The following is a 23,362-nucleotide window of genomic DNA, read 5'->3' as shown; positions in this document are numbered from 1 at the left end:
GGCATGATTGCCATTTCAAGGTCATGTGAATTTTATGCTTCAGTGAAAGAAAATTCATAACATCATTAAAAAATTTCTGTTGATTTCTGAAGTCAGAATTTGTTCTCAGTGCTTTGTACCTGCTCCTCCCAGCCCCCAGCTTAAGTTAATTTCTCTGGCTTTATTCGAGATTTTTCATAATTGGAGTGGATGCAGCAAAAGTATGACTGGCAATTCTTATTGAATGTGAGGTATGTTTGGAATGCTGCCTGAGGATTTCTACTGAGCAATAGAAAGCTTTCTTACTTTACGTGCTGTACAGAATGGGAGAATTTCAGTACAAGTGTTCATTCCCTAAAAGGACTCTGAGAAGTGCCAGTCTAAACTCTTAAGTGCGTGCTGGAATTTATTTTGGTGTGGTTTTATTTATTCTCTTCGTCTTCAAAGACTGTTACAAAAAGATTTTGCTGAAGTGTCATTGGATTTAAACAACCAGCATCATATGGTCAGCAAGTGACTTAGAAGCTGTTTTGTCTTTGAACCATGCTTCAGAGCTCTTGGTTGCAAGAGCAAATGACAGTCAGATGACTGGGATTTCGTAGTTCTTTGCAAAAACATCCTTCCTTTTTCCAGCGGCAGCAGCAACATCACATTTACAAACTGAGATTAAGATATATTGTAATGAAAAATGTGGAAATGTTTCTTGTGTCTAGCAACTTTGATTTTCTAGTTTGAAGCATGTGAAGGAGGTGACACAATTCCTTTAGGTGTCCAGCACTGTGTACAGTCATCCTTCATGTCCTGTATCTCAGCCAGATGTTTCCAAACTTCTGAGAGCTTCTTTCATTGGTTTCAATAGCAGTAGTTTAATATCTCCTAGAGCACTGGATACCACTTTTCTAATGATACTCATGTGAGCAGTATTGTTTGGAAGTCTCTTCTTCTTACTGCATTCCAGATCTTTTACAAGGCTCTAGTCAGCACCTACACATAAATATAAATTTTTTATCCCTACATTTTTGCATAAGAAGGTATAGTACCAGTTGAGACACTCAAAAATTAGAAATAAAACTGTGGCTCAGATGTCTCATCTGTGTTCCTGGACCACAAATGTGTTTATTATACACATGACCCTAATTCAAGTTTGTGCATAGTGGATGAAGAAAACTTCTTTTTAATGTGATTGATATGATGCCCTTTGGTTGCCATGTTTGATGAATGCCCTTTCCTGAAGGAATGCAGCTTATACTGGTAGGACTAGTGTTAGTCTTAAAATTTGTCATTCATTTTTTTCTTTATTGCTACTAAAGTGCAAAATTCCCAAAATTTGAACTACCTTTAATGAAAATCATAAGGGATTTTGAGCACTTATGTTACATTTGTGGTTTTCAGGAGATAATTTTTTTCTAGTTACAGCCATAATAAAATTTTTTATAGCTTTCTGAGGATTTGATTTCAGTTGTATTAAACTAATCCATGAGTAAAGATATAAAGTGTTGCTGCTTCTTCATAGTAAGCTTCAGGCTTTGTTTATGATTTGAGGTGTTTGATTTTCCTTTGGGTTTTTTTTTTGGGGGGGGTGGTGTGGACTATTGTAATGCATTGCTCCTTTTGCTTGTAGCCTTTGAAATTCAGATGGATCCTACTGGAAAAAGCAAAGTGGGAAGAGTATGCAGATTCTACCTTTATGAGAGGGCATGTCTTGGTAACAGCTTTTCTCAAGCCTGAATCACAAACATTGTAATTTTGTGTGGAGCTTTGCCATGACCAGTGTTTCAACTGATTTTTGTTCTGAGTGAAAATATAGCAGAACAGGGCTACTTCCAAACAGTTCATTATACCTCGGTTTAAATAGCAGTCTAAATAAAACAGGAAATTGAGAAGATGGCAAATAATTTTTGTTCTGATGACTATTTCTTATATGTTTTGGTGTTGTCAGCTCAAGTCTTTGCCTTGTTACTCTATGAAAGCAAGCAAAACCACCTAGTCCTGTTGGCTGTATCTGCAGATAATGGGAGGTAGACTGGCAGCTTGTGATTAAGAGTGGTTTTACTGCCTCATTTAAAATACGTGCTCCCCTGAGAAAGGATGGGATGGAAAGGTGCAGATAAATAGGTAATCAAAGCTGCTGGTAATCAACAGATGGGAAAGGCTGATTGTTGTCACTTTTAATGAAGTACAGAAAACATTTGAAAGAGTTGAGGTTTGTACGTAATGCTGAAAGAAAAGGAAGCAGAGTTCGCTTCAAACCTGGCAGAAAAGAGCAATGCCTGAAGGAAATCTGAGAGGTTTGATAGTGCTCTGATGTTTGCTTTACTGATAGAGAAGCCAGGTGAACTTTTCCTGTTGTGACTTCTTTAAACCCACTCCATTTTACTGACACTGGTTTCTGACAGGTTTTCAGTAACATGCACTTCATAGCTTACAAGCTGCTTATGTTAAGGCTTTTGCAACTGTTGGAGTTGTCAGATGACTAAAACTGGGTGTGCTGGAAGCTGTGCTTGATGGATGAGTCTAAGCTTTGATTGATGTCTGTGCTGGGCTGATTTGGGATGTAATGGTAGATTGCTCAGGAGACAGGTTAGTTCCCATAAGTATGTAACTACACAAAGAAGTAACAAGATAAGGTAGCCTGATAAGCATGACAACTATGGACAAAGGAGGACAGAAGCCTCTATTATTAGGCAGGTAGATATCAAGTTATCCACTGAGTAGTGACTTTGACTATGTTCTATTTTCTCCTGTTGTAACTTAGTGCGTGTTGTGGTTCTTTTAGGATCCTCAGAGCTATGAGATGGGAATTTAATTGCTTTTGTCCTATCTTCTGTTCTCTTCCTGTGCTAGAGTTCCCGTTACTTGTTGGGGAAAGCAGAAGTGAACCTCTCTATATATGCCGTGTAGCTAGTTCAGTTATGTGTGTGTTTAACCATCGTGTGGCTCAAAGCTTCAGCAAAACGTGCTGGATTTGTGCTGAAGCAGCACACCATCCTTCTGATGGTTTTGCTGTTAGGGAAAGAAGAGATTGGATTTTGGTAGGTGGAAAGAAGGAAATTAGAATGTAGAGCTAAAACTTTGCATTTCAGAACCAGCCATTGGCAACTTTTCTAAGTTCTTCCATATGTAATTTCAATTCTGTGTAAGTTATATCAAATCTCCTGTAGCTTTTTTTTCCATCAGAGAATTGCCTTTTTCTCAACTGAAGATGTGACTCATAAACTCTGTCCAGCTGAGAGAATGCTTGCTGAAAATTTTACATGAGTTTCATTTCTGATAAGAAAGTTTGTCTAGTATTTGAAAGCAAGTTATTATCAAGTAGATATTGATATCAGCTATGTTGGAAGCTGATCTGTGTGCAGTCTGTCTCTGTTAATTGAAAATTTATAAATACTGGACTTCTGTGTTCTGTAAACACAGAATTAATGAAAATATGAGAAAAAGTCTTTTCAGGACGTTCTTACACTTCCCCAATAAATTAAGATATTTTACAAAATCTGAGTTAGGTAACTTATATCTATGGAGCTCTCTAAAATATAGTATGAGGACTCTTTCTTTTAATTGAGTAGATAAATTCTGAAACCTTATACTACTGAATTTGTCTTGTCTTTGAGGTGTTACTTGTATTTGGATTTCTAGAGTATTGTAAAGTTGTAGTTTTGAGAAACTGAGTTGAAATCTCCTCTAGCACAGGCTAAAACATTGAGTAATTCAGTAAAGTTTGTAGGCCTTATATATTTCTTTATGATGAGAATGCCTGATACATGCCACTAAGTATATTGAGTGTGTTGGACAAATAGTTAAAAAAACTGTAATTTTTTTTTTCAACAGACCAAGTTTGAAAAAGCTTTTTAGAAAGTGATCTCCTTCTTCCAGTGCACTGTAGAGTAGAGGCAATTTTCCTTTTCCCTTCCTGCAATATAATTCTGCATGATAGTGATGCAGCTGATTACTTTGTTGTTGAATTGAAGGAAATACTGTTACGTAAAAAGTCACAGAACAAGAATTTCGTATTTATATAACAAGTACTTTTTCATCTTGTTTGATGTTAGAGGAGAAAAAAAAGCTATGAGCTGTTTTGTCATTTGAAAAAAAACTTTTGGAGGAAGAGAAACCATGGCAAGAATAATCTCAGAATCACAGCATGGCTAAGGTTGGAAAGGACCTCTGGTGATCATCTGGTTAACCTCCTGCTCAAGCAGAACTACTGTGGCCTACAGCTGGTTTCCCAGGATCATGACCAGATGGCCTTCTAAGTATCTCTGGGCACAGAGACTCCCTCACCTCTCTGGGTAATCTGTTCCAGTGCTCGGTCACCCTTACAGTAGAACTGTTTCCTGATGTTCCAAAGGAACCTCCTGAGTTTCAGTTTGTGCCCACTGTCTGTTGTCTGTCACAGGTCGCCACTGAGAAGAGCCTGGCTCTGTTCTCTTTATGCCCTGCCTTCAATTATTTATACACATCGTGAGACTCCTCCTGAGCCTTCTCTCTCCACACTGAACAGCTTCCTCTGTCTCAGCCTTTTCTTATAGGAGAAATGCTTTGGTCTCCAGTTGCTAGTTTTTTGGTTTTTTTTTAATTCTCTAGAAACCACATGGACACAAGTTTTAACTGGAAAATTTACTACTGTCCTAAGATAAATGTAGGAAGTTGGCAAATGAGAACTTAACTGAAATTTAAATATGAAAAAACGGAGGCAATACAGTGCTTGAGAATAAAGATAGACGTTATCTATACACTTTAAGTAGTCCTTCAGCAAGGGCAGCCATTTAAGGACTAAATTGAGACAATTTGGCTTGATGTTGGTCTTTAACAGAAAGCTGGGTTACTACTACAAATGGAAAACTCATTGTGGTGCAAGTTAATGGATGCATTTTGGACAATGCAGTACTGCAGCATCAAGCATATGGAGTTAATTTGGTGCTGGGGAAGCTTTCTGTTTTCTGCTAAAGCCAGCTGGGGTCATGAGCTGGAGGGAGTACCTCCATGCTATGCTTGGCCCTTGGCTGTTCTGTTTTGGGAAGTTCTGCTTGCTCAAGAGCACTGCAGCTTGAGCGACTCCTTGCACATGTTTAGGGGGTCAGGCTGGGTTTGATGCTTTTCCTAAGGGCACACCCCTCTCCACCTCAGTGTTCACTGCAGCAGCAACCAAATGCTTTGTGCAGGGCTGGCTTAATTCTTTCTGACTCATGGAATTTGAATGCTGCCTGAGAGTGTCTATGCAATAAGCCTCTCTCCAAAAGCAGCCTGGTTCTGGTATGGCTCTCCAGGAGATCAGCCCAGGTGCATCTCTATCGTAACCCAGTTCTGTGAGTGTGTTATTTCTGTGCTAGTGTGCACAATCTTACATATCTTCTACTTGTAATTTCATCTTTCTGATGAGCTTCTGCAGTGTGCCTGTCACGGGAGTGAGAGAGATACTTTTTTGTTGTAATGTGTTTGCAAAGTGTTTGTTTTATGAATCTTGTGGTTGGGGTTTTTTTTGTGGTTGGTTGGCTGGTGGGATTTTGTTGGTTTGTTTGGGGTTTTTTTCTTTTCTTGGCCAGCAAGCATAAGTTAGTTTTCTCTAACCAGCTTTAGGGGTTTACCCTCATGTGCTTCCTATGAATTTTTATAACTCGCTATAAATGTGAAGTAGGAAGGTGTATTAATCATCTGTTTTCAATCTGGTTTGGATTCCCCATCATGGACTAATATTGAATGTCTCTTCTTGATAATTGGTAAGTAGATTGTTCTGACAGCTTGGAAGTTAATTTTATTCTGGTAGCTTTAATTAACTAAGTTTTCATTTCATTTCATGTTCTGAAGTCTTCAGAACATACAAATTTGGAAAATTCTGCAGGTCTCATTGATTAAGAGCATCTGGGAGAGAGTGAAAGAGGCACTTGTTGCAAAGCAAGGTTGGTAGGTCAGGTGCTTGCAGTTTAGTGCCTGATGCGATGAATTAATTAAAGGCTTTTTGTTCCATCCCCAAGTTGCCATAGCAATGTGGAATGTGTTGATCTGGTAAAATTTACTCTACAAGTTCAAGTTGGTTTAAAAAATTGTTGTGTAAGTCTGTTTCTACTGTAAAGGTTGTATGCTAGATCACATGTCTGCTGCAATGGATCAGATTTGCTTTGCTGAAAGATCCAGCATCAGTAAGCTTGGAACAAGTTGAAACATAAGAGAAATTTTAAATGCAGAAGACTTTTAAAATTCTTCAAAAATATTGCTCCAGAGATGTCTTATGAAATGTGGTACAGTTAAAATAAATTTGCAGTTTTATTTATGGGGAATTAAATAGTTCAATTCATTTATTCGTATGCATTGCACCACATAGCTATCTCAGTTGCTATAAAAGGTAATCATAAATGCAAACTGTTCATTGATGATCACTTATTAAAGAGTTAATGATGCCTGATTGTTTTATTTGATGTAGAAAGGACTTCATTAAAACTCTTGAGGTTTTCACATTATCCCACGTCTTCTATCACACATGCCCGCTCTCTCACAATTCGGTTTTTTCGCATACACATGTATGTGGTTCAGTACTAATATGGGGCTATAGCATGTGCAAAGAAGTACAAGAGGAAATTTATTTTTCCCAATTAACCTCCATTCCCTGTTTCCTTGGCTTCTGCTATTTTGTGCCTGTGATATTGCGCAGGGTAGCTGAAAATACAAGTTATTCAAGGACATGCTTTTTCAGACCAGTAGCTCTGGAAAAGAGCAGGCCATCTGCTGCATGACCCTACTGACTAGTTTACTCTAGGTCTGGAATGTTCAAGGTAGGTAAAATACCTCACTTTCAGACTTCTTTACTGCCAGCAGGAATAAACCTAAAATGGATATTTATACATCTGCATTCCCTTAGGTCTGAATTTCAATAGTTCTCTTATTATATCTGTAGCACAGAAGAAAGGGAAAAAGTGTCAGACCTGAGTAATTTTCATAGAAGCTTCTCAGTTGGGATCTGTTATCAGAATACTTGCTAGTTTGCCTGTATCTTTGCATTTAAAAATTAGTTTGGGTGCCCTAAAAGTAAGGATAAGCTATACACTATAAAATATGAGTACTGTTGTCCTTTGCTGATGTCAATGAAATTTTTTTTCTGACCTTTGATTTACAAACACCTTAAAGTTTTGGCTTTGATCTCTTCATGACATAATTTCCTTTTAGATGGAGAGGTTTCTCTATGCAAGAAGGGGTTTATGTATAGTGGGAGGAGGGACAGCTTAACTCATAGGAATAGCACAGCTCATCAGGAAAAGCTTGTGTGTTTTCTAAAGTTACATGGAGCTATATGGTTTTTTTCAGAGCTTGTCTTAGTAGCAATCTGTGGCTTGTTGGTTGAAAAACATTGCAGTAGGGGCTTTTATAGCTTCTCACTTTTCAGAGATCTGAAAGAGTATCTCAGAGTTAGTTGGGATTTTTTCCGCATGCAGCTGTAATTGCATGCTTTTCTGACATTTGTAATCCCCAACTACTTTCTTTGTATGATAGTTCATAATTTTTGGATTCTAATTTGCTGCTGTGTGTTAAGTGTAGCATTTGTTGGTTGAATTATTCTGTTTTGGTTTGGGTTTTAATTCATAATAAAATCAAACCTTAGGAATTCCCTATTTTAATAATTTTGTTCTGAAAAACAGATTTTCAGTGCCCAGTTCAAGAATGGAGTGCAACTTATTTCTGTTGTTGCAGAGAGTTGTATTCTGGAGTCATATTGGGTTTTTTCTTGCCTATAAGTATCTATCAGGATGATGATGCTAAAGAATAATTTTTGATAGCCTCAGTCATTCGCTTATGTAACTTTCAACGTCTGGTTTTATTCAGGATAAGCTAGAAGGCATTAACCTGAGATGGCTTCTAAGTAGGGTTGTACCTGACACTGAACTGGCAGGCCTTGTTTAATGTTTGTCCCTAGGGAAATCCAATGTAGTGAAAATTTAATTTAGTGAAAAAGTGTGTTATTATCAAATAAAGTAACTACTGGTGGATTAAGTTGCTTGTATGATAATTTGAACACTAACGTTAAAACACTTTAACTTTGTCTAAAGTAAAAAAAAAAAAGAAGACAACTAAATGAAATAAAAATTTAAAAATTCTGTGCTGCTGGAGGCAGAGCTGTGCTTGGATGTATATTCAGAGTTTGTGATATAAATCTGCATAGTATCCAATAGCATGAACAATGTTCTTAACAGTTTTTTCCTTTGGTATGCTGTATGTTCCTGTTTGATAATAGTACAGTAATTGACAAATACAATTGTATTAACCAATTGGATAGAACATTCAGTGTGTTCTTTTCTTGGTTTTCAGGTTTTTATCAATGCAAAGTCATGTTTGGTTTTGCTTCTCCAAATAGTGATGTGTGAGTGTGGAGGTTGGAGTTCACCTGATGGCCCTGATAGCATTGTAGATATAAGTTAATATCCAGACCTTTACTATCTCAAAAAGGTTGTATCTCTGTGTATATGTGTGAGCTATCTGCCTACAGCTGTTTCATCCTCCATAGACCCCTATAGTTCATGTAAAGCCTGGCTTAAACTGGGAAATGTGTTGTCCTAGTACAACACATTTGTTGTAATGCAATGCAATATCCAGTGGGAAGGTGCTCTGATCCTGCCTGGGAAGGATTCGCTTTTAGTTCCATTTGTATGCTTACCAAAACCCTACTTCCAGTAGGCAGTTATTTTGCCAATTGGTGTAAAATGTGGTTAGCCAGCAATTTCACTCAGCAGTTTAAAATATGGCAATAGTCTGGTTTCAGGATTACAGACATCTTTCAGTACAAGTGAACAGCTAGTTAGCTGAGTGAATCTGTCATGTACAAGCATAGTATCGTTTCCTCTCTTTGAATTTCAAGGAAAAATTGTGGATTTCTGGGTCTTCATATGTTCCATTTGATTAATTGTTAGTACATGATGATATGATTTCCTGTGATCTTAGAGGAAACGTGACAGCTGGGCTGCTTTATCAACTAGTAATTTTTAAAATAAATTTGGATATTTGCAAATTAAATTCAAATTGCTTCTAAACTATTAATTTTTAAAATATTTTTCTCATGCCTCCTATCAATAAGTAATGCCACTTAATTTTTCTATGCTTTTAGCTGATTTACAGTGTCATGAACATGTAAAGATTATTTAATGAGATTTTGTAGAAGATTGCAACTTATTTTTACTTAATGCACGTACTGTGACAATATGCCTAACATGAAAATATGGCTTATATGATCATTCTTGGTGTCCTTTAGGTAAACTGGTAAAAATAATCTCCTTTTATCATCAGAGTGAATGAAACATAACCTTTTTCATATTATGTATGTCAGTGGAGGGGGATGTATCATTTTGAGATTCCCTTACATTTTCCTACTTCGGTAGTTATGCTCAACTTTCAGGGAGAGCTGAATATATGCCATGGAAACAGAAGCTGTCAGCAGAAGTCTGCATGTAATTTGGTGCCAGTTCTGGGAATAAGAAAAGAATTAAAATTCCTTTCCTCTGGAATGAAGCAATATTTTTAAAGACTGTATAAATTAATAAGCAAAATGTGATATTGAACCAAATTTTTCACTTCACAAATGAAATTAAACGTGTTGCATTTTTAAAGGGATTGAAAATCTTCTTATCTTTGAGTATATTAATGTTGACATTCTGATTTTGCTCATCCTTTTCCAGTGGTGAAGATAAGAGACAAGAATGTGCACAGGCTCTTCTTTGTTATCCCGATATGTCTCCTGGCATTTCACTAGTATGAATTATGAAAACCCTAAGCCTATTTCACTGCTTCTCTATGCACTTTCTTGTTCCATATTGAGGTGATCCCTGTTCTGCAGTTGTTTATACCTGCTTGTCAAAATTGTTCTTGTTACTTTGCTTTTACCATTTCTGAAACATGAAGCTGACAGCAATTATTTTGCCAGTATTCACTAGGAAAGCTTTTAGCAAAAGGGAATTGCTAATTATAAAGTGTTTTAATTCAGAGAAAGAAGCTAAAATCCATGCACTGGAGACTGTTGATAAGAATGCACATATCAAGACAACAAAATGGGTTCCCGCTGCTGTGGCAGATTGGGTTTCTTTCTGGGAAAGAAGCAGATTTCAGCCAAAGTGTACTTGTCCTTTTCAGTGGTTTCTCCACAAGAAGTTGCTTTGATATTCTTTGTCAAATCACTTGAGACTCAAATTTTTATTTTTATTTTAAAATTGAGTGTGTTTTCTGCTAAAAAATTGTGGGTTTTTTTCTTTTTCACTTTCAGTTCAGAAAATAGTTCTCTTTTCTGAATGCTGCAGTGGAAATGCTTCCACTCAGTGTCCTGGAGTACAGCTGTTTGTACTTCAGACAAATGCTATTTCACATTCCTCAGGTGAGCTGTGCACAGCCCTTTTCTTTAATTCCTTTCCTTCTAAAAGCCCTGCCCATTTTCCTAACAAATGAGGCTGTTGTGCTGCCAGCAGGGAGGTACCTTTTACACCCTCTTGATCCTTTGCAGAGCAGCTACATCCTTTATGGAAGTGTAAAATACAAGGTTATAAGATGTTATTCCATTCTTTTGTAGACAATGGCGTTAGTTTTAGGAGTTAAACCTCTGCTGATGCCTGCCTACAGAGACAGTGGTGAGTAGCAAGGCCGCAGATGCAGTTTCCCCATGGTGACATTTTAGCAGGTGAGGTGATGGCACAGGCCTGCTGCTCTGCACTGTGGGCACTGTTCAGCAGTGCCTATGTACCCTGACAGTACTGATAATGGCACATCTTGGGTTAGGGGTGTGGACTTTTGTAATGGATGGAGGATCAGCATTACTGGCAGAGTGAAAGAGTGGTATCAGGAAACCCTTGAGGGCTGGGGTTCCTTAGCAGATCTTCCTTGGTTTCATCAATCTGAATCAAGCTGTTTGTGCATCTTCCCAGTGTGGGCCTCAATGGAAAGGAAGTCCAATATTTGCTTTTATTATGAACATGGTAATGATAAAGCAAAGTCAAAATGGTGAACGTACAAGTTTCAACCATGTAAATTGCTGCTGTGCATGCAGGGGTGGTGCTTAAGGCAGCTTCTGGGTGTTGAACTCGCAAACCCCCTTGGTGCTGCTTGTTCCTGTAGGACCCATTAAGTTTGTAGAGCTGAGTGATATTGAGTGTTGTTGGATTCACAGCTGCTGGTGTGGTCTTAAACAGCTTCTGTTGTCTAAATCCTGACAAAGATTGCGATTACCCTCTGCTTTTTTTATAGGCATCTGTGTTTTGGTGGTTTGGATTTTTTCCAAGAAGTTTTTGGCTTTGGCAGATAAGTTTGTGTTTTATGCATGGGTTTATCAGTTCTCAGGGGAGAACCTTGGCTCTGAAGTGCACCACTAGTCATATAAAGAAAAAGTTGTGTTTCTTATGGTTTTGGATGCTTCAGTAATTGTGATGTGGTTGACTTAAGTTGAAATTTGAGCATTGTTTCTCTGATGTTACTTTGCTTCTGTTCACAGTTCAGTTAGAAAATTGATCTGTGAACATGGCAAGACTGTGGGGGGAAACAGTTTTATTTCTGCATTTGCCATTGCATTGCTGTATGTGAGACTTGGTTACTTCTCTTCAACATCAGCTTTTCATTGAGATCTCCATTTAAATGTTGTCTTGAATTTGCTTTCAAAAATTTATCTTGTAGCTCTCAATGAAATAAGTTGGAGCAATATCTACTCATCAAGGTGTTGGGTGTTTTGAAAAGTCAATTCTAAAAACTCTCATACTGCATGAATTCATGTTTACTTTTGAACTTAATCTCTTCAAATGTGATTCCCACTGGTTTAGTTTCACAGCAGTCCATTTTCCAAAGATGCTGTAAAAAGAAGAGTTTGTACTGTGTTGCTAAGCTATATAGAACAGCCTACAGAGAATTACTAAATCAGACTAAGGTCTGAAAAAAATGACTGGAAGTTGCATATGAGCAAGGAGGTTTAAAACCAATGACTGAGTAGAGACTCACTGAGGAGCAACAGCTTATTTCATTGTTTGGATAAGAAAGCATTGTAACAGGAAAAACCCCTTTGGTACATATAAACTTTATACTGTGATATACTTTATGTCCATGAAGAAGACAGGTTAAGGTTTTCAGGCAAGTCTTGATGTTGTGGAACTCAGCTAGAGTTGGTAACTTCAGTACTTCTGTAGCTTTTAAGTGTAAATGCTTTATTCAGTCTTAATTCATGTGTTCTTAAATATTTGAGTGTGATGCTCATCTGTATATAGAGAGGATGTCACAAGACCTTACAGTAAAATTAAACACAAATATACAAAGAAAGTCATTAATAGTTTTTTGTTTTGTTTTGTTTTTTATTTTTTTACATAATGAAGAATGGGAGGAGAGGTTAAATACTTAATGATGTTAGTCATGACAGAGTTTGACTGACAAGTGATGAAATGGCTTCTATTTCCACTGACAGATAAAAGGTTTTTTGACAGCTCTGTGGAGTTCGTTCTTTGTTAATGTGCCAACAGTTCTAATGTAATTTAAATTATTTTTTAAGTGCTTCATAGAAATTAATTTCAAAAGGAGGGGAAAGATACTAAGGTACTTAATATAATTTCTGCGTGTTCAATTGTGCTAAGAACCTGTTCAATTTATTTTAAGTTCTGTTGCCAAGTAATTTCTGCATTTTTGTAATAAAAAGGTTGAATATGTGCTTCAACAGACTTATCAAAATGGTATTTTGGTTGATGGTTTTTTCTTTGCCATTCCCATGAGATGAAAATTGTCAGGATCAGATCCAAACCTTATGCTGGTTACTGAATTTCTTTAATTGTTTTTTCTTTTTAAAATTCAGAATTTAATTATAGAGTGTGAATGTTTTACCTGCAATAGCGTGAACTGTGCTTCCTTTGCTTTCGTTAGATACTGTGTTCCATAAAAAACGTTAATTAAGTGGGTATGTACTGAAGTTAAAAGCTAGATCAGGAGATATGTAATAATTATTTGGTCCTTAAAATACTAAACATGGGAAAAGGAAGTAGAGTGAGGCAGTCACAGGTTTCTGTTAAAAGGGAACTGCTTGAAACTTGTCACACAACAGTTTGGTTTCTTTACATTCTCACCTGGGTGTCCAAGCCAAAGTCCTTGGCCCTTGTGGAAAAGGGGAAGTGCTACAATGCACTGCTCCTCATCTGCTGTGAACAGGCTAGAAACGCCATCTTTTAGGGAGAGCAAAAATATCTTATAGTCTGTTCAGTGAACTTGCTGTAGTGCGGCATTTTTGGTTCAAGTTTACTGATGTACTCTCTACTTACAGACCTTCAGAAAATGCAATACAACTTGAGTTTTGCAGAACATGTAGCCTCCAATTTATAGTTTCTGAAATGAGATGCTGTTTTGACTTTCTCTGTGACTTTCTCTAAAAAAGACAGCAGCTCTTCAGGATTCTTTCTGATTTTGTTTTTTTTTCTCCTACCCCTTAAGATCGTGCTGGAAGTATCAGTACTCTTGATTCTTTAGATTTTGCAAGATACTCTGATGATGGCAATAGAGAAACGGATGAAAGAGTAGCAGGTAAGTGTTCTATATGTTTTTAGGAATCAGAATGTTAATTTTACTGTTTAACTTGTTTCTAGCATAAGTATATTTAAATGAACATTTCTGGAGATTACAAGACTTCACTGAGGTGCTTTAACTAGTTGCTTGATGTTGGACACTTCTGCTGTAATTTCCGTAAATATTCAGGCAGGTGTGCTTGTGTATGATTCCAGATATCACCAGTGCAGAAACACACAGGATACTTGAAAATTGTGCCCAGCTTTCGGCAATAGAACTGTATCCTCAGTAGGTATTGCCTACTGAGTACTATTGTTAAGCTGAAACATTCACTAAATTACTCTACACTGTGGTCTGTTACTACTATGTGGGTTAGAGCTTTCTGACATAAAGATCTGCTGCAAGTCATCTCTTAAATATAGTTTTCATCAAGATTAAATAAGCACTTCCAAACCCAGAGCAAATTTAGGATTTTCTCAGTTTCATAAATCTTTGCTACAAATCTTCATTGTAGTGCTTTTCTCTCCTATTTGATTCTTTGTATAAGATTGGGGTTTTCACCTTTCAGTCTGAGCCTTTGGCAGGACCTTCTCTTATGTTAGAAATTATTTTACTAGCTGCTTTTGCATGTGAGCCATGTTTCTCTGTCCATGTTTTTTTCCAAGTTCTTATATTTATTCACAGCTTCCACAGAGAAACCCATAAAATCTCTCTAGAAATGGCTACAGAGCTCAGTTTACTCCTTGTCAGTTAGTGGTTTTCAATATCCTGAGCTCATGGAAGCTGTCCACGCTGTGACTTCTGCTCAAGTGGTTAAGTTTTATGAAACCTGAGGGGTATGCAAGCTGCCATGTCTTTCTTCCACCCTATTGTCTCTACTCTGAACCACCAAGCAATGAAAAGGCTGACAAAACATAGTTCTGTAAAGGATCTTCATTCTGAAATTTCATCTCTGGGTCAAACTGAAATGGTGGGAAAATCTTACTCTTCTTACCCTGCCAGTGTTGCTAAGTTAAAGGACTGGATTAAATTCACAAACACAAAGCAAATCCAGGTATTTTGGTGTTCTGGTCTAGTAATATAGGAACTTACTGTTCTTCAGTTTGTATGCAAACTTGTGGATTCTTATTACTGTTTAGCTACTCTCTTTTTCAATATACATAGTTCTTTTTAAGGAGGCAATAGTTCTAAATAGAAAACTAATCTTCTAAACAAATTGTGTTTAAGGAGCCCAAGCCTTAGTGAATTGTGTCCTGGAATGCAAGGAAGAAACATGCAAAATCCCAATATTTTATTTATTTTCATTATTGTAGTAGATTTTTCCTGATTCTAGTCAGTATTTCTTGGCAGTGGTGTTACTGAGAGAGCTGGTTTGATTCTTGCTTGGAGCTGTCCTCAGAATTGGATTAGAGATGCTTATAGAAATATAGACCAGTCAGAATTGACATCCAGTAGAACCAGTAATCTTCTGACAAAACATAAGTGATGAAATATTGGTTACTTCCAGTATGAAATGAATATAGCCTAAAATTAAGTGTTAAGTTTAACTAAATAGTAAAATTGATCAATATTTTTGATAATTGCTACATAGTGATTGACTGCTGTCATATGTAATTGATGAGGAAATTGTATGTCAGGATATTTGGAGTTCTGTGTTCCTTTAGAGATGTTTTTCAAGGAATTCTTAAAAAGTAACATAAGTACTTGAATGAAGTAAGATTAAATATTATTTCTGGATGTTTTTAAAGACTGGAAGTTGTCAAAAATATTTTGTTTGTGCTTAAAATTCTGGTTCAGTCATAATTGCTTAAAATATTTTGCCTCAATCATATTTAAAGCTATCTTCTCAAGCAGATTCAAAAACTGATAAGTATTTATTTTGCACATTAAAAAATTATGTCAACAGAGGTTTCAGAAATTTTGCAAATCCAGTTCCTTCTTTAAACAAACTCTGGCTTATAACTTCTGCTTTTGAAGGTGTTCTTAGCTGCAAATGCACTTTAAAACCTAACTGGAAGTCCATCTTGCTTATTTCTTCTAAAATTCTTTCTTTTCTGTTAAGTGCTTTGATGTTTAGGAGATTAAAATTGTAATCTGTTGTGAAAGTTTGGGGCCATGATCTAATAGTCATATTTTTCTTCTGATAGTTCTGAATATGAGGTTTGAATTGTTTCTCTTCGAGAGGCATTTGCCTTTCTCATGCTCCTATCTTTGTTTTTTACTGTTTGGACAGAACACATGACTTCCATATCAGTTCCCTGTCATATCAAATGAAAGATAGGACATAAATGCACATCAGTCACTAAATGAGACTGCTAAACTGGTTCCAAGTTAGAAGGAATTGAAAACTGTACAAATACTTTTGTATTTTGGCTATATTAGAAAGCCCCAAATCAAAAAATGTATGCATATATCATCATTTAAATCCACCGTATTCCATTTGCCCATTATGAGTAGTGGTAGCCATAGCTGCCTTTTTTTGGTTTGTTTTGTTTGAACAGCCCAAAAATTCTTGGAAATAATTTGTTTGAAATTGATTTCAGTACTTAAAAGCCATTAGCCCACTTCATTCCATCTGGGATTAGAACCAAAATTTGGCGTAGAAGCCAAGATGTTTTGAAGAGTTGCTGAAAAGAGCTTTTCACTTGGGAAATCTGCTGGAAGGAATCTAAGTGAGTCCCTTCTATAATATTATCACCTGTTTGACTGAAAAGATGCAAGTCCTAGAAGCCAGTCAGGATGTGGAGAAGTATGACAAAACTAACTGCAATTTAGAAAACATCAATTTTCTTCTTTATCTACCTGATCTTAATGAAAATGAGAGTTATGTAACAATTTGGATAATACAGTTGTAAACCACTAAGAGATGAAACAAACCAAAATGCATCTCTACAGCTTGCAATTTACTAAATGGAAACAACTTGTTCTCTGAGACTGGTAACTTTTGAATGCAAAGTCATGTATTAAGTACTTGAAATAATTGCTCCTGGGATAGACCAAGTACTGAAGGGTTTGTTAGGGGTAGCAGACCTCCTCCAAATACTCATCACTTCCAGATAGCAGCTAGAGAATGGAAAACCTGCTTTCTTCCTGTGTAGTAAGGGCGCACCTAACTTGAATACCCACAAGGTTTGTTTAAAATAGGTTGCCTGACATTCAGTCTAAGGAACTGAATCTTCTGCCGTATCTTAAATTTGCCATGGTCTAAACCCCTTACTTTGCATAATTCAAAATGTTTATTATTGTCAACCTGCCTTTGACATCAACTCAAAAGATGAGAATCTAATAATTTTTGAGAATCTTAATAGTTTTCAAAACACATGCTGTGTTTGCAAAGATGATAAAATTAATTCTTATAATCAAACTCCATTTCAATCATATGTATTCTCAGATTCCCCTGTATTTGCATTGATCTCTAGCTAGTCTGTGTGTCTCTGATTAGAAGAATAAGATTTGAAAGGAAGGGACCAGTTCAAAAAACACTTATTATTGAGAATTTAATTTATCTAGACTCAGGTTCACGGTTTCTGCTTTTTACAGAGCTCTTTTTTGTGTTTTTTTAGTAGGCACTATTAAATTGTGCACACCAAAATCAGAAGAAAATCTTTTAAAAAATGAAACAAACTTTAAAAACAGCACAAAAGTCATCTGTGGTACAACAATCACTTGCTAACATTGTGTGTGTACTTTGTTCATCCTGAAAGCAGATCTGGTTTTGTCTTCCCATTGCCTGTCTTAAGCCTGTGAAGGAGCTGTAAGCCTCTTAAATTTCCTTCCAGGTTGAAGGTCCCCAGGGGTTGAAGCTGAAGACAAGTCGTCTCTAGTTCAGGTCTTCTCTGTAGGTGGTCCTGTCTCATTAACTTCAAAGCATTAATGAGGCCTCTGAGTCAAGTGTTGGCCTCCCACTATTAGAGTGACAAGTTCTCTGTTACTTGCTCATGAACCCTCCTGCTACTCTTTATTTTTGTACTGTGGTAGTCATATCTTGTGCTGAAGTACAGCTTTCTGATTTAGGGCTATTTGTGTAAGGTGCTGAAGTGTTTCACATTTCAAGGCTGCTTTTTTTCTTAATACTTCCATCAGGAAAGTGGGAGTTGGGAAACCTCAGGTCTTGAAGTCTGTTTGGGACAGCAGCTTCAGTGCTGGCTATTGTCAGAGAATTTAAATTTCTTCTGATTGATTCACAATGTATGTACAGATTCATCAAATTTAATAGGATGTCATACATGATTTAGGACATCTGGAGCTCTGCATTTACGTGGCAAGGAGAAAGGACTCCAAATGGCAGTTGTGGAACAACAGAGCTTGTAACAGTATGAAAGTGAGGAAAGCTGGGTGAGCACAGGGGCCTTGATACTTCAAAGGAAAACTGTGTTTAAAAGAAAATGCCCAAATGCCGTATAGTGGTTTCACAACACAAAAGTACCCCTTCTACCATTATCTGACGTACTGGGTACTTCATAGTGAAGTATGCAAAAATCTGACAAGGTATTCTAAATGTAGATTATAAAATTGTAATATAATTGGAATTACTACTGCTTACACAGCACAAATGCTGGATGATTTTCGAAGTGCTGTTTATGTCCTCAACTTTTTGGCCTTGGCTCAACAAGACTGCTGTTCATGTAGATCTCAACTAGTTCAATCCCAATTGCAGGTGGCTCTTTGTAGGTTCTTTGTAGGTGTCTATGATCCAGTAACTTATGAAGTCATTAACAAATGTGAGTCAATAGAATAAGACCCTTGAGGAAGCTTAATTTTGACATTTCGAAGCTCATCAGACAAGCTACTCATTCCTGATATGCACTTCTCTTTTAAGGTGTATTAGATTAGCTGCATAAAAACTGAAACATTTAAAAATTGCTGATCTGAAAACCTTGGTCCAATGCATCATTGCTTGCTTGAAGCTTCACCCATTTTAAGTTAGGCTTTGTTAAGTTTTTTCAGGATAGTAGCTGTAGTGATTAGCAACTTTAAATAACAAAATAGCCGTTTAAAAGAGCTGTTGAAATTTGGATAGTTTTCTCCCCTAAGGCAAACTAAATTGTTCAGAAATGCCCTTTCGTTGTAGGAAGATTACCCAACCTCAAGCCTCTAAATTTCTGTTCTTTGCTTTCCTGGTACAGAGGCATATCTGATTCTTTGCTTTCTTAGGCTGTCTGCTGCAAAACTTTTATGCATTATTCTTAAGGAGTGTCAGCTCCTTCACCAGTTGCTGGGAGTTGTGTGTGTTATCAGCCTAGTCAAGCGTGAAGCTAAACTTTAACTTGGCTTTGTCAGTGCTTCTGAAGGGGTAGCTTCAGCTTTGTAACGGGAGAGGGGGAGAGGTGTCAGGTCGTTTATATTAAAAGTCAGTAGTTCATAATGGTTACAAATGAAGGGGTTCAAAGGTTGACTTTTTATGTAAGAGAATGCTATAGAATCAACAAGTAGGGATTACTAATGTTGATTTCATTGGTAGACATGTTGAATTAAAAGTCATTACATGTTTTGGGAGAAGAACACATTTCAGTATAACTTAAAGAGCTTTTAATCACAGTTTAACATTTGACTGAAGTTAATGTTATAGCTATTTACATGTATAATTGTATAAACACCTATAAACTTCTTCAAATAAAAGCTACATTTGTGAGTGACTTGAAAGCATCAAGGTTTGTATGATGGCAATTATCATGGTGCTATTAGTAAGATTAGATGAGGTGCAACTGTAACAATGCTGTGTTGTGGTGGGATTATGTGGCTGTTTTGACATGCTTCCAAGTGACAGCTTCTCAAATATACTATGTCTAGAATCTTCTACTGTGTAACAGAAACATGCAGCAGAGTAATCTACTTTTAAGGTTGAATGGGTTAAGTCCTAATGATTTCTAAGAATTGTCGGCATCATCACAGTTCACTAAAAATCAGTTCTTGCCGTCTGACATGGGTTTGTCTGACAGTTTTTTGGCTTTCTATGCCTTCAGACATGTCTATTCCTATTTTCCTTAATTGGATTCCTGAGTTTTTATAGTTTGCATTGTTTTTCTAACTTTTTTTATTATTTATATCATTCTAGTTCAGGGCACTCCTGATCTGCAACTGTTCTGGTCTTTGAAAATATTTTACAAGAGTAAAATGTTAACACGTAGTTACTTCCATAAGAAAAATTACTTAATTTGAGTTCTTTAAAATTTTCAAAAAGTAACAAATTAGATTCTTACTACTGTGAATAAGTAACTCAAATGCAAGGAAGTGCTAAAATTAGGTGCTTACTTTATGATGAGAGCATTTTCTAACTTTGTTGCACAGAAGTATTTGCAGATCAGCATTGCTGAATACTAGAGAGATTTTACATATTTTATTCATTGTATCCTCAGTTGCGCTTTTGTATTGCTGCAGTAAAATTCTGTGCATCAAACAAGTTACTTTCATGTAGCAAATGTGGTGTACTGTAGTAACTCCTTCAGTTTTTATGCAGAACTGCAAACTGAGTGAATCTTTTTTCCATGAGTGCTAATTACCACGAGTCTTAGTTACAGATGCTCAAAAGAGGAACTGGTTTTATTTGCAGCCTTCAGTAACATTTTTTTACCAGCAAGGGCCAATTCAGTTTTTCTGCTGTGCATTGTGTTCTGTGTAAATATTTTAAAATGCCATGGTGAATTGTTTCCAGGCAGTGATTAAAGATCTCATTGAAACTTTCTTGTTAAAAGTCACTACAACATTTTTCCTTTTGTTTGGGAATAAAGTAGATATTACACTATTCTAAATAGGTAATCTAACACTTCAGTGTGGTAGGTGTTCTGTGCTCATCTCTCCTAGTTAAGAGTCCTTCCTGCTGGTAACTGTATATTTCAGTGTGATTAGATTAATCTGAGAATTAGTGAAATGCATATATTTATCTGGTCATCTCTTAAATAGGTTTCCTTAAATGTTCACATATAAATGACTGTTAAAAGAACATTTGCTATATATCTTTTGCAAAGGTCCAGGGGGTTAAAATTTGTGGCCACCATATACATACGACCTCAGCATCAAAACACATGGAATCCCAGTGCACACTAATCACCACTGGCCCTTTTTGGAGGAAACATTGGAACATGAGAAACAAATAAGAGTGACTAGGGAAGTGGAAAGATGAATTAAGAGAGAGTGGAGAACTAAAATTAAGTATTTTTGAATTTAAAGCTGACTCTAGGTCTTTGAAAAATTGATGTAAACTTTCAAGAATAATGGTGCAAAGAATTTTTTCCTTTCAAGTTATTTTATAAGTACTGCAGCAGAGCTGCATTTTTTGGGTGTTTTTGGTCTTGTACATCTCTTTTCCTTTGAATTCAGTGACCTGAATTCAAAATCCTAATCAAGTGTAGGACATTGCTAAAACTCCACTATTTTTAAATAGAATTTAAAATTACTTTTTTTTTTTTTTAGCAAGATTAAAGTACATTTCAGGATCTCCAATTTAAACTACTAAAATTTTGGTGTATGGTTTTATTTTCCAAAAGAAGTCTGTGGTGTCAGTGGGACTGTACATTCAATCCTTGGTTTAAGCTTTGCTACATGGAGACAGCTTCCTCTGCTGCCACAACATACTTGTTTCATTTAGAGCTGTGTTCTTATTGCCCACATACTCCTCTTGCTCCCAAAAAACCAAAACATTTGACAGCATCAGTTCCCAAATATTTTCCCAAAATCTTACAGCGAGTCCTTGTCAGACAGCTTGAAATTTTGACTTAGCTAAGCTAAGGCCAGTGAAACTATGGAAAATGTTCACCAGTTTGCTTTCAGACCAACTCTGCTGCATGTGTTCATAAGTTCCATAAAGATTGCATGCTTTACGTTTAATACAAACGGTATCTTTTTTTTCACACCCATCCTTGCTTTTTATATTTTATTTTTGTTTCCCTTGCCTTGGTTGGATGCCTGTGTGTGTTTAATCCAAATCCCTGTCCAGTCCTGGAGTTTGAACTACGGAAAGCCAAGGAGACCATACAGGCCCTTCGAGCCAACCTGACTCAGGCTGCAGGTGGTGTACATAAACCTTTTCTTAAGACTTTACTTTAAACAATGTAGAAGTAGCTGAGCTTATCCTCTGTGAGAGAGTAAAATTTAGTTACTTCTTTTTTCCTCCCCAGAAAATGAAGTTCCTTTGCAGGAACGAAAAAATTATAAATCAAGTCCTGAAATTCAGGTAGGTGGCTGGTGATAAATGAACTTTGCATGGATTTTAGTATGAATATGTTTTGATAGTTGGAAGGAAGATAAACCAAAATCTAGTCTGTTTTCTTTTTTTTTTCCAGGAGCCAATCAGACCTCTTGAGAAAAGAGCTCTAAACTTCCTAGTTAATGAATTTTTATTGAAGAATAGTTACAAGCTTACATCAATAACATTTTCAGATGAAAATCATGATCAGGTAACATTTCCTTGTGGGTTTGAGGTTTTTTGCACACCTGCTTTCCATATTCTGGTCTTGTCATGAACTCAAGTGAACTTAAGTGATTTTTCCTGTGCATGCAGTTTATTTCATATACATGAGTACTCTAAAGGTTAAATATGTTAGTTAGCATTTTCATATAGAAACCATGGTTTGAAAACACAGCAGTTTGAGCAGTAGTTTCCCAAAATTTGTCGGAAGGAGACAGAGTGCTTGCATTCTTTAAAGGAAGCAAAAGAAGAAGTGAAATACTGTGAGATATTTCCTTGTATTCTGGTGTGACACACATTCAGTTGAACTCGCGGATATGGATCTCAAATATAATATTTTCCTTAGATCCTACTCAGTTGACTTGTGCAGAATATACAATTTACTCATTGGTTGTCTTTTGGGAATGTGTGTATGTGAGAGAGTACCTAATCACCTGTGGCATTGAGTACAGTATTGAATAAGCTCTTGGTAATAAGGTGTTTTCCTGGCTCTTTCCCAACATAGCTGTGCTTTGGTGCATTTTTGCTATGATCAGTTTTATATCTCTGTTGGCTTACAGTTGATGGGGAGAATATCTTGGGAAGAATGTTTGGAAGGTTTTAATTACATTACTGTTTCTGGGTAGACAAAACACCCAGTAATATTAACACCCAATATCTATTCATCAGAAAATGGGAATATTACCAGAAGAATTAAATACAGAATTTCATCCAGTTTTATCTGAAACTGGTCCTTCTCTATTTTTCCCACATTTCAAATCCTAATCTGTGAAGCAAATATGTTGTTAAATGGAATTTCCGAATCTTCCACCTCCACTGAATATTTGCACTTAACATCCAAATACTTGTGAGAATACAGCCCCCCAAAAGAAAAGATGAACATGCTCTCAACTGAGAATGTTTTGTGTTGTGAGACAACTAGCAAAAAAGAGGGAAATTATTCATTCTAAAAAGTAAATATAAACATACTGCAATTAATGTAGAGTAGGCACATTTTCTCTACTTTATTCACATAATTCTTTGAGAAAATAATCTTTCTTCAAAGTATTGTATCAGTCTTCTACAGAGCTGTAGAAGTATTGTATCAGTCTTCTACAAAGTATTGTATCAGTCTTCTACAGAGGAAAAAATATATTAATATATTTAATCTATATTAGACATCAGGAGGAAATTCTTCATGGAGATGTTAAACATTGGAACAGACTACCCAGAGAGGTGGTGGAGTCACTGTCCTTGGACATGTTCAAGAAATGACTGGACATTGCGCTTAGTGCTCCTTAGTGCTCTGGTCTTGTTTACAGGGTGATGATCAGTCAAAGGCTGGACTTGATCTCAGAGGTCTTGTCCAGCCTAAATGATTCTGGGATACTGTGCCTGTCTTCCCTAGGGAAATTACACCTGCATTTGTGAGTGAAATGGGAACAAAGCCAATATTCCTGCCTTGTATCAATTCTATTGGCTTCTGCTAGAATTTGAGCAATATTATTTCTGATT

The 23,362-nt window shown here is 36.5% G+C and overlaps 1 protein-coding gene across 4 annotated transcripts in view; it reads left to right on the top strand.

Annotated features, from left to right (window-relative positions):
* The window catches only part of RELCH (RAB11 binding and LisH domain, coiled-coil and HEAT repeat containing), a 75,843-nt gene that overhangs the window by 2,896 nt on the left and 49,585 nt on the right, over positions 1 to 23,362 (top strand). For all 4 annotated transcript variants that reach the window (XM_050970683.1, XM_030228872.2, XM_030228867.2 and 1 more), the window contains exons 2-5: positions 13,393 to 13,482; positions 21,398 to 21,469; positions 21,579 to 21,634; positions 21,744 to 21,857. In XM_050970683.1, the coding sequence (XP_050826640.1) occupies positions 13,393 to 13,482; positions 21,398 to 21,469; positions 21,579 to 21,634; positions 21,744 to 21,857 (332 nt within the window). The remainder of the gene's footprint in view (positions 1 to 13,392; positions 13,483 to 21,397; positions 21,470 to 21,578; positions 21,635 to 21,743; positions 21,858 to 23,362) is intronic.

Source organism: Serinus canaria, chromosome 2 (assembly GCF_022539315.1).
Source record: "Serinus canaria isolate serCan28SL12 chromosome 2, serCan2020, whole genome shotgun sequence".
In the NCBI taxonomy this organism is placed as follows: Eukaryota; Metazoa; Chordata; class Aves; order Passeriformes; family Fringillidae; genus Serinus; species Serinus canaria.
This window is presented reverse-complemented; position numbering and strand designations above follow the sequence as displayed.